The following is a 12,215-nucleotide window of genomic DNA, read 5'->3' as shown; positions in this document are numbered from 1 at the left end:
TGACTGCTTATAGCCGTATAAGTCATACCAGGAACTGACTTGTTTTGTTGGCCTTTCACAACATTAATTCTAACAATAAATGGATAAATCTTCAACAGGTCATTGTTCAATGAATAGAAAATTGGTAGAATTGGCAAATTGGTGTAAGAGGAATACAACAATTCAGGACATGCTATTATAAAAATCAACTGTTGTAATGGCACTCCTGTGGTTGATTATTTTCCTAAAACAACCATCCATCCATTTTCTGTACCACTTATCCTACACAGGGTTGCGGGAAGCCTGGAGCCTATCCCAGGGCATTCGGGCACAAGGCGGGAGACACCCTGGACGGGGTGCCAATCGGGGTTCCCATCGGGGTTCCCATCGCAGAGTGCCCTGTCATGTTTTTTTTCTTGATTCCTCACTATTATTGCCACAGACCAACTTAAAGGATACAGATTAACAACTAAATGAGGAAAGCTAAATCTTTGTAGAATTTATGAACTGATCACTCTCAGATCCAAATGTCACTCTATGATCTGTGCCAGTATTAACTCTAAAATATAAATGTGGTGTGCTACATATTATTAGTACTTAATTAGACAGATAAGTTCAATTAGATTTCTCAGTTCATTAAACACTTACTAATAAACATTTCTCAATTCAGTTAGACCGATTCCTTTGTTAGATTTTTTTTTTTTTTAATTTTTGAGTATTTAAAATGAGGTCTTTTAAACAAAAAAGCTAAAAACTATTGGTTGTTCAAAAACATCTGACTGGCATTATAGATCATAACACAACGTCAAACTCAAGGAACATATTAAAAGACCTCTTCTTTGTTAAAACCTGTGTTAAAACCAGACTTGTGTTAGACCAGCAGGAGCAAAGAGCAGCAGGTAGGATGAAGCCCCCTCCTCTGTTTCATAGCTTAATACATCTCTTCCCCACCTGGACCCCAGCACATCATTCAGAGCCAAATGAGTGTGTCACACCTCATTCTCACCTTTAATCAGCTGCCATCTGACACATTATTCCTATTTTCTTCAGGGCACATGGGTGCGTGGTGGACACATTAAGATAAAGGTGCTGCATGGATCATTCAACATTATAGACCAACAAGCTGATAGCGTGTGTAGTATTCCCCATGGCGTATGCACCCATACAGTGTAATTTATTGAACTTACCATGGGTGTTTTGCCTCTTCAGCTGTATCAGCTTGCAATAACAAGGAAATTTGCTTTTCACAAAGCTACATAAACACATTTCAAAACACTGTGCACTGAATGCTTTTATTGCAGTAAACTGACAGAATAGTGCCATTTCATGATAGCGACTGCTACAGTTCAATAAAATATATTTATATATATATAAACTACCAAAAGAAAACATTACAGCAAAACACAAAGCATAAAAAGGCTATGATTTTCTTTTTTAACATCAGTGCACTATTTGTATAATTACAAAATAATAATAATAATAATAATAATAATAATAATAATAATAATAAAAACACAGCACTTGAAAAAAGCATCACTGGCTGAATTGAACACATCACCACAATGTATTATTTTTCAAATTCCACAGCTAATCTGGAGTCAGTACACAGCCATGACATGCAGCCCTCAGAACACATCTACAACACTGCGAGGGTGTTATGGGTCCGCTAGTTACGCTGAACTACAAAAACACTAGTTTAGAGGAAATCTCTATAGCTCGAATGGCGGCAGCACTGCAACATCGCACAGCAGTGCCACATCCTCCGTCTCCTGCAACGAGAGCAGCCTATGGCAAGTACACATCCACACACATCCACACAAGGCTATATCATCATATTGCAAATTAGCGTGAATAACACTGTTTGCAGAAAACCGCAGCTGTTACTCATATAATGTATCACATATATAGCCTGTAAAGCATGAGGTAAACAGGGAATTGTTTTAGAGACTGGAAAAATGATCAATTATTACAGGTGAGTTTCACCTCAGGCTACTGAGGAGAAATGAGCTCCCATAGGGTGGAAGAACCTCCAGGCCTCTGGGACCCAATTTATAATGCTCCTACAACATGCAGGAGATGGAGAGGGTGGCAACAGACTGGCATGATGTCACGAAATACAATGCTCAAGAGTTCAAAACATCAAAATGCCTCCTCCTCCATCATGCACTATACACTTTGACACGATTTAAAAGAGAAATAAAATGAGCTGACAGCTTTGTGTGGATGATCGCTCACAGCTCACATAGTCTGTGCCACTCACAAAGCACCCTCTGTATAATACTCTCTGCCATGGCACACAGTGGCTTTATTGTCCAAAAGTCCACGCAAAACGCTATCTATGCAAACTGCTGAAGTTCACACAGTCTAAACTAAATGTTTTACAGTACATTTCAATAAATAAAACAAGACAACCACAAACTTCAAGTGGATCGATATTGTAAGTCTGTCCGTTTTGTGTGCATTTACAGTGAAGATAGAGATGGATTTAGTGATCACATGTGAGTGCCTGACACTAGGCCAGAGAGGACAAATCAAACCTAGCACTGCATTTCTACTGAAAGAGGTTCTCCTTGTCTCGAGAGGGACATGAACTTGCTGAACTGCATCTAGCTCTCAATAGATAACATGCTTTGCGACAATCCATGGGCATAGGTTTTAGATCTTACTGAAGGATGTGGCTAAAAACACATTAAAAATTAAAAGTGAAAAAGAAAAACCTCAACAAACCTCAAGGTTCAGTTCACACTACAACTCAACATACCTGCTAAAGTGTAATTCATACATCATTATCAGACTAAAAATATGTGTCTTTGTTACAGCAATCCAGGTTTAATCTGTAAAACATTGACAAAGTGCTTCATTGTCAACATTGTGGCAGTGTAGTAACCAGGAGCAGCTCCAGATTATTTCAGGAACAAGCACGAGGGAGGTAAAATATTTAGAGGCTTTACAAAGAAGAAAAGAAAAATGAAGGCTGTCACCAACATCTTTCTACAAATTGTAGTGTATTATTCATATCCAGATAACAGCTATAGAATTTTTTTTACTGTAATAAATATTCCACTGTATTGAGGGTGGTGGTCTAGTCCTTGGTGAAATCTACAACAATTTTACTTTCCTTACTCAACAGCTACACAGCTAGATTGGTTTCATTAACTTACATTCATTTCCAAAAGCCTGGTTCAGATACCTCAAACAAGGGAAAAAATTGTGTATATCAATGATACCATTAATACAGTGTATGAAAACCTCTGAAAGATTTTTAAAGCCCTAAATGAAAAGTCAAGCAGAAAGAAAAAACACGTATACACAGATCTAGTAGTTTGATGTTATAGCTAGGTTTTTGGGTAACAGCTAGCTAACATTACATGGTTCGCATGCTAGCTAGCCAAAGCACCAAGACTAAGTGGATATGAATACTTTAACTGCAAGTGTTACTTTAGGATTTGCAGCAGTGAAGCTTCAATCACAGCAGTAGTCACAATTTGCAAATATAGGTATGATTAGTGCCGGTCACAGGGACTACCAGACATTTTGTGAGGACATGAGCTGTGTCTATTCGTGTCACTTCTTTGGCTACACCTCTGGTAGTAGCAAATATTATTTCAGACTGAATTAAACATCTTAAGAGATAAAAGGCACATTCTGCCTGCACATGTAGACTCATTTGCTGTAGTTACAAATGAAGGTAATACATTTTTTATGTGAACTCCAGGGGCATAAAGAGCACAAAATACACCTCCCACAGGCTTTCAGCATTAGATTATTGTCAATTTGCTTCCAAAATTGGTTTAAACAAACCTTGACCGAAAAGAAGTTCAGTGTGGTGATGTATAATTAATTCCTCTGCTTTGGCAAGAAAAGGTATAATTCATTGTTGCCTTATGCACCCTAACAAGCAAAGCAGCATGCCCAAGGGAGGTGTATTTATGCTCCCTCTGTAGTTATGCACTGCACTTAAGAATATCAAAACCACTTCCAGCACAACAGAAGAATCTCAGAATATGTTTGATGGAATTTCCCTTTAAAGAGTTATTTGCGGAAAATTGTTTTAAGAACCTTTAAGAGTTGTATGTAGTAAAAAAGGAAATGGAAAAATCCTATCCTTTAGAGGAGATTGGAGGAGTGATTTTATATATCTTGGAGTTTTATAGTGATTTTCTATATCTTTAAGTTGATACATATTTACTGAAGAATCAAAGTCTCAGTGGTAAGAACAGCTCTTTGAACCTATATATTCCATAAGCCCCTAGCATGAGCTGGGAAGCCATATTTACATAATATCTCTAACCCTGGAGGCTTTGCTGTCCTTCTGGACCACTTTTACAGGGTACAGATAAAACAAGGAAAAGTTCTTGGCACTAGGATTGTCCCATGTACTAGAAATGTCTTAACAGGCTCTCTCAAGTAGTCTCGTGTTTATAATAGGCAGTTTAAAACTGGGGAGACATGAAGAGGAACCATCTCATTATGTTAAAGTCCCACGCCTTACCTGGACTCCATCAGAACCTTGTCCCAGTCTCCACTCAGCCTAGCACTACAAGTTTATGGGTGATGGGTGAAGTATTCACAGTAGGAGGTGAAGCATTGCGATGTTTCTTACAGCACACACACATCGCTTAGACACCTCAGAGGCCAGCAGTCTGGAATCATTTTAGGGAAGTAACTAGAAATTCCCTGTTCTACCAGAGTTCAGAGAGGAAATAAAAAAATGCACAATGTTGAACAAAGCAAAAGCATACCACTCCTGAACACTAGTGATGAAACTACAGGTCAGAGCAGGAATTTGATGATCCCGTTGTGTAGCATCCTCCTTTCTGATATTCTCAAGTAGAGGAATGAGAGTACTAGTCAAGTCACTATTGTTTGTGCACAAGGACAGGTTTGTTAGTCTTCAGCACTGAGAATCAGCCAAGTCTTAGTGGGTCTTTGGCAGTGAGAATGAGTCTGATACAAAATACAGTGTTTCTAGACTCAGTGGGAGGTGACACATCTCTCCTCTCTGTTTTATCAGTTCAAACAGAGACAGGTCTGAGGTCAGTTCTGTGACTCCCTCCTAGTCAAGAATGCAAGATCACTGCCTTCCTTATCACCTGGTGGAATCACACTTTTTTTTTTTTTTTTTTTTTTCTTTTTCTTGCCTGTGCACTATTCCTGCCTGAAAATATTTACAGGCTAGTGCTGTGAGCAGCCAGTCTGCTGAAATTAGAACCAGGTGAGCAAAACAAATAATACTTATGAAGAGGTGAGCACCAGCCTTCATAAATTTGAAAAGGAAAAGTGTTCATACCACACATTCAAAAGAGAGGATAAAATCACATGTAATCCTTTACAGAATATGTTCTTCATCCCAGTCGCAGACCAGGGTGCCGTAGACCATGTGTGCCCGGGGAAAAAAAAAAGACCTAATGCTCTGAGACACACAGGCACTTCTGCTCAGGAGAGGGCAATGTAAGAATATGATAAGTCCAGATAGTGGAGTGTGAAAATGATACAAAGAAAATCCTTGAAATAAACAACCAAACCAAACGTCTAGGCTTTTCCTCTGGCAGCCACTGCAGCCATGACCATGTCAACTGAGTAGGGGTTCAGTCAGCCATATGGAGGGATTAACAGGGCTGAGTCAGGAGCCCACAGTGCTCCTGAGGAGCAGGAGATATAGCAAAAAAAACAGAAAGATAGAGTGAGAGAGGATGAATAAGGAGGGACATTCTTTCTGCCCCTTTTACTCCACAGAGCCTGGGTGGAGGCTGAGAGCAGGGGGGTCCAGGCAGGTGGGTGAGTAACTCAGATGGGGCTCTTTGATCCAGAGCAACGGCGCGCCGTTCTTGCCTTCCTGATTCTTGCTGGAACTCCGGCTCTTGTAGCGCACCAGCAGAACAGCGATGAGCAGAATGCCAAAGATGGGGAAGGGGTAGAAGAAAACGAAATAGAAAAGCGAGTTGTTGGAGCACACCACTGACTGCAGGGTTGAAACTGTGGAAAGAAAGAGAAGATTCTGAGATGAGTTTCAACAAAGGCATTATTTATTACATAGAAAATAGTCTATTTTAGAAAAAAGTCAATAGTAGGCTCATGAAAATTTGATTTGACTCTGGGGCAAAAACAATATTTATTAGACATAAGAAAGAAAAGTAGACTGTGCTGTAACTTACTGAGTACATAAGTACTAGGCATACCTTTCTCAAGAACATTAACGATGGTAGCACCAGAATTGTTTGTGGTGAGGCGATACCAGGCATTGCGTGGGTTCAGAAGCCACTCCTCTACATGACAGTAATATTTTCCTGCATCTCCTGGACGTGCCTTTTGAATGGTCAGGCTGTAGACATCTGAGGTAGTGCGCTCAAACTGCAGTCGAGAGTTGTGGCCTGGCTCCTCCATCGGACTGCAGTTCCCATTGCCGAACACAGAGTCATGGCCAATAGAGAACACACACTCCCGTTCGCCCTCTCTCTCTGAGCGGGACACATACCATGACACAGAGAAGCGAGAGTCTTTGGAGGACTGAGAGGATATGCTGCAGCCCAACCGGAGTGATCCATATTCAGACACTGTGATGTTCGACTCGGTCTCCTCCACCTGCAATTTGACGGCTATTGTGAAAAGACAGAGAGTGGGAAATTAACTTCAGACTTCACATCTAAAAGAACTTGGAATAAAAGACAGTAATCACATATTCACAGAAAAAAAGCGCACTAGTCTGACTTTGAAATTTGATTCACGTTTTCTTTTTAGGTGATTCCTAGATACTGTGAGAAGGCTGAAATCGGTGGTGATTACTGATAACTGATTAAAAAATGTGTTACCAAATATGTCACTGACAAGTAAGGACCATGTACTTATAAAAATATCACGCTAATATCACTGGATGCAAAGGTTATTTAATACAGGATTCCACACTTAAAGGTGTCAGAATTGTCTGGGTTGGTGTAGTACACCAGTGCCTGTTGAGACAGTGCATTAACACTCATTAGATAAAAAAAAAAAAAAGAAATCACAGGTTTCTCTCATAGCATCAAAGTTGTGATAAGACTAAAAATAACATCATGCTTCTTTTCTCCATGAACATAATGATAAAGCAGAAAGATGTGGGATTAATGCAGAACATAAAGGATCGGGTGACCTTTTAATCTATCAGTTTTTTTAAAGACCATTCAGGAAGCTTTCCCAGCATGCCATGCAATATAATGAGATGTTCCCCTTATCCCAGGGGAAATTAGGTTAGCGTTTTCAGCACATATTTAGATGTATATTAGGGAAATGTGAGCTCCAGGATGTGTTGCTTGATAATAACCAAATTCCTCAGTCAGCAGAGGTGTTTCCTGAGGCATGGTGCTGAAATGGAGGTTAAACAGTGCAAGCTGCAACAATCTTCCTAAACACATTTGTGTTGCAGAATATCAAATTAAGTACCAGGTGGAGCAAGGGTTCCCAAATTCATGACTTATTGTTAATTTGTCAGTAAGAGCACCAGCGAGTCGGGAGTCAGCTGGACAACCTCATACATGAAAACGCATTAATGCAAACACGGCATTACTGTCACTGTAGTTTCCATACAGTTTCATCATATAAAATCAATTTAAGACACTATTGAAACATTATTTACTTTCCATTTTAAACAAAGCAGAACTGTATACTGTAAATAACTAATATAAACAAGATAATTAAAAATTAGCGTGACAATTGTTAGTTTTACAGTTGTCCTACATGAAGAAATTAAAATGATTATGGCTGCAACAACTAATCAACAACAAAGTAGTTAAAATTCCATAATAAAAATAATTTGCAACAAAATTCATTATCAATTACGTAAGAAACACGCTCTGGCATGCACTATGCCACTGCAAGTAGCAAAGCTATTTTGAATCAAATCGCATGTAAGTAGCTAAATAATTTTTTTACATGACCCAGTAGTATTAATAAACACTACATTGTTTAATTATATATATCAATCCCAAAAAGATTATATTCCGTGTTTCTACGCACTGAAAACTAAGAGTCAACACATGGAACAATTCATGATAAATGTTGTCACTTTTCCTGCTTGACAGTTTTGAAATATTTTTAAAGCAAATTTCTTGGACTTTTCACCTTCAATATGGTAGCAATCAGACCATGAAGGTGTGTGTCTTCCCAGAACTTGCTAAGTGCTTTTGTTGGCTGAGCACGGCCTCTGCCATATACCATTGCCATATATCTCTGTGGGACATGGATGTCTAACTGGATAAACTAGATTTTAAAAAAGTGGTGGTGGTGTGAGGTGGGTGGAAATGACATCTGTGGTGTTTTAATGCATTTCCCTTTGGCCTTGCCAAGTTTTGGTGAGGCAGATGCTAAATGGCCAGAACAGCAGTGTGCTGGATCAGCAGGGATGCGCCAACCTTTGTGTAGGGCAGTAATGTACAAAGTGTCTCATCTGTGTGGGGTTGGGGTGACATTGGGGGCAGTGGATGGTGGTAAAAGAAGGTACCTTTAAAGCAGGGAGGTAGGGCTGAGTTCAAGGGCCCTGAGTAGATCTGGGGACCCTAAGGTGCTCAAAATTCCTCCTGTTGTCCTTGTGCAGGTGTCTCTGCTACTTACTGCCTACTCATTACAGGAAGTCTACTCTGTATTGTCTTCTCAATAGACTGGGTGAGTGTCCTTAGGGTGTGAGCCTCAAATGGGAAGTTGCCCTGTGACAGCTGATGCATGTATGCCTTTGAGGGGTCTCGCTTTCTGTTTCTCAAACACCCTGATGAATGATTCAGCCTGTATGTGTGGCTGATCGCCACATCAGCCTCTGGGGAAGGATGATGTCAGGCCACATTCCCTCTAATCCTCTCTGTGCCAGGGAAGGCAGATGGCTGTGGAAACCCATGGGAATGAAACACAAACCTACTGGTGATTGTGGATGACAAATACCACCCTAAGATAGCGCTGGGCTAATGATTGGATGGATGCCAACATGAAAACCACCCATTCATTAGCCTTATAATATGTGGAAAATATTTTCTAGTTTTTACGGTACCCTAAAGAAGCAGTTGTGTGTGGCCACCACATGGCGGCCTCTACATGTGGATGTATGCCAACATGAAAAGTGGCCATTCATTAGCCTAATAAAAGGTAGAAAATATTTTCTAGCTGTCATTGTACATTAGAAGCCTTTCTGTGTCTCCCTCAGTCTTACCCGGTTGCTTGATCACTACATGTGTGAAGCCAGAGGAGTCACGGGCCAGGCGGTACCACGCTCCATCGGGATCAGTGAGCCACTCCTCCACTAGGCAGTAGTAGGTTCCGGAGTCGCTGGTCTCAGCACGGTGCAGTGTGAGGCCATAGAGGCTGGGCGAGAGGCGTTCGCACTGCACACGGCTGCGCAGGCGCTCCTCCTCAGCATATGCACCATATTCAAACGCCCCAGTGCGCTCAATCTTCAACAGCAGCTCATCAGGCTCAGTTGCCGCGCCCTTCCGTGCATACCACAGCACGGCATGCTGGGACTCGGCACTCGTCTGGGATGCAACGGAGCAGTTGAGGCGCACACGGCTGTCTTCCACAAATTGCAGGCTCTGGTTGACCTTATGCATGCGTAGCTTGCTCACTGGAAAGAGGCAAACAGAGAGATGGTTTAAAACATGAAATAGATGTACAGGACCGGAGAGGATAGAAGAAGCAATAAGATGTCAGAGGACGCTCTTAGGAAAAGCAGGCCTGCCGGCTTCTACGCTGCTTAGATTGGATTACGTACAGGCGCGTCAGGTGTGACTGCCACAGACACTGCCTGCTATTTCACACCATGAGAGGATTTAGAAAAGCCAGCAGCATGGATAATAACATTCTTAAGTAAGCAGCATACTCACATTCACACAGAGAAGCACATGTGCCTAAATGTCTACATTCACCAAATTAGTGACACAAATCTAAACTTAGTAGAAACAGGAGCAGATGTCCTGCATGTGCATATCTTGTTATACTGGCATATGCAGGCCAAGCAGCCTTCCAAATACACACTAAGCATATGGTCTTACATCACACAGTCAGCGTTCTCCTACTAAAAACATCGGGGCCCATGAGCACGCTCATACACATGCACATGTGCGCACACACACGCACACTTGATGGGATTAAGGGTCAGCTGCAAAACTTAACATTTTCTCTCTTTTTCATGCTTTAGTGATTCTTTGCGAAAAATCCAATTTTCCACTGACACTTTGGAGCCATAATCCCTGTAGCACATCTTTGACTGCAGTTACAGTGATGGACAGAGCTTTAGCCTAAAGCGTACAGCATCTTTACAGCACAAGAGCAGCACCACACATCCTCATGCTTCTAACATACAGGCCAAACTCTCTGCCCTCAGCAAAGTCACCTCTAAATCACCATACGCTGCTCAAGACCCAAATTCCAAACATGCATGAGCTTTACTCTGAACTGAAGCTCACTGTCACTCACTGAGAGGCTTCAGTGTATGTAACTATTCTCAAAAGTTGACATATGAATTACAGCTGAAATAAGATGGAATAATTAATGATAAAAGCAATTATTTATATATATATATGCTCTCATATATGTGTGTGTGAGTGTGTGTGTGTGTGTGTAAAAACAACTGAATATATTATATATAAAATATATAAAAGCATCCCTGTGGCATATCTTTGACTGCAGTTACAATCAAAGATTGTAACTATATAATTGTAAAGCTGCCAAAAATAAAGACCACATCTCAGTAGTATTACTTTCTAAGAATAATGAGGCTGAACTAAGTTTAGTCAATGTGTGCACATATCTCTAAATCTTGCTGAGCTTCTCAGATGTCAAAAGCATTCTTGGGAAAAAAAGTCATCGTTGCTTTGTCCCACATTAAGAACACTGTTTCATGTGCTTGAAAGCCATTGCACAGGGAAATGCACTCTGGAAACACCTGGTAAGCTTTCAGTCATTTGCCAAAATGTCCCAGAATGGAAAAGCTACCAGACTGAATTGCCACTTACCAAAGCAACTCCCAAGGATTTCCTTTCTAATTTAGAGTGTGTAGCTAATAATATTAAATTAGAAGAGAGGCTGGTTTGTAAGCCTTTTGCTCATCACCAGCATAGAGTTTGTGCCACAAATTCAGCATGCAAGCTCATATTAAACAGCACCTTTGGCCAGCAATGACTTGGCCTCACCATTCAATCATCAACAGCCAACAAAACTGACACAAGGTATAAACAGAATATAATGGGAAAGGAGGTTTCAGGGGTAGACAAATCACAAGCCCAGGTGTCCAAGCCTAGCAGATTTAGTGTCTGGGCTATTATTATATTTATTTGTTATTGCTCAGTGGACAAGTAGGTTTAACAACAAAAAAAAAAAAAAAAGAAAAGAAAAAAGAAAAAGAATAAAAAACACCTCTTACTGACTTTTGCAAAACAATCTTTTTTCATTTGGTATGTATGTTTAAAAAATAATATGCAATGCATCTGGATTCTGTAACTATAGCATATGCTGCTCATTCAGAATCACACCGCTTTCTGCACTACACACATCAGCAAGTATATATGACATGTATGTATGACAGATGACCTTTTAAGAAGGAACATACAGTTTATGGAAATACTGATGAAAACATTCAAAATAAAGTCCAGCACAAAACAGTCATGTAACTCCCCTGATAGCACACCATGCAGAGAGAGTATGTATTAATGCAACTTAACTAGCTAACTAGCTCACCATAAATTATTATATTATTAGCTACCACTTTTTAACATTGATGCTTTCACTTGACCAGTATGTGAGCTCGTGAATATTTGATCTGTCCACCCTAAGTTGATTTTGTGTGAATCTAGAACTATTAAGCAACCTTGTTATACTCGCTTTAAGCAAGTTCAATCATGTTAACCCCAATTTCCAATGCATCATCGCATATAAAAACATTTGTCAAATCACATTTAAACAGATTTAAAATAAAAGAACATGAAATGTCAATGAATAGCTGGTGCCCTATATGCAGTGAATCACTGCCACAAATCTTGAGGTCACAGGCCAACAAAGGAGAAAATGCTTTGGAAGGAGTGGTGAGGTGAATTGTACTCTTTATATAGAAGGGCAGATTAATAAGATAGCTAAGATACTACTGTGCATTATTTCCTCAATAGCTGATACAGAAGAGGGAGCAGCTCAGTGGTTTGTGTTACTGACCAGAAGACCTCAAATCCCAGAATCACCAAGCTGCTAATGTTGAGCCCTTGAGCAAGACCCCTAACCTTCAATACATA

At 40.3% G+C, this 12,215-nt stretch overlaps 1 protein-coding gene across 1 annotated transcript in view; it reads right to left on the bottom strand.

The window, feature by feature from the left end:
• Positions 1 to 841: 841 nt before the first annotated feature.
• The window catches only part of igsf3 (immunoglobulin superfamily, member 3), a 119,123-nt gene continuing 107,749 nt past the window's right edge, over positions 842 to 12,215 (bottom strand). Inside the window, 3 exon segments of the mRNA XM_053233990.1 lie at positions 842 to 5,955; positions 6,159 to 6,575; positions 9,149 to 9,559. Of these exon segments, the coding sequence (XP_053089965.1) occupies positions 5,705 to 5,955; positions 6,159 to 6,575; positions 9,149 to 9,559 (1,079 nt within the window). The 3' untranslated portion in view covers positions 842 to 5,704.

The sequence above is a fragment of the Pangasianodon hypophthalmus genome, chromosome 5 (assembly GCF_027358585.1).
Source record: "Pangasianodon hypophthalmus isolate fPanHyp1 chromosome 5, fPanHyp1.pri, whole genome shotgun sequence".
Classification (NCBI taxonomy): domain Eukaryota; kingdom Metazoa; phylum Chordata; class Actinopteri; order Siluriformes; family Pangasiidae; genus Pangasianodon; species Pangasianodon hypophthalmus.
Note: the sequence above shows the minus strand (reverse complement) of the source record. Positions and strands in the feature narration are given on the sequence as shown.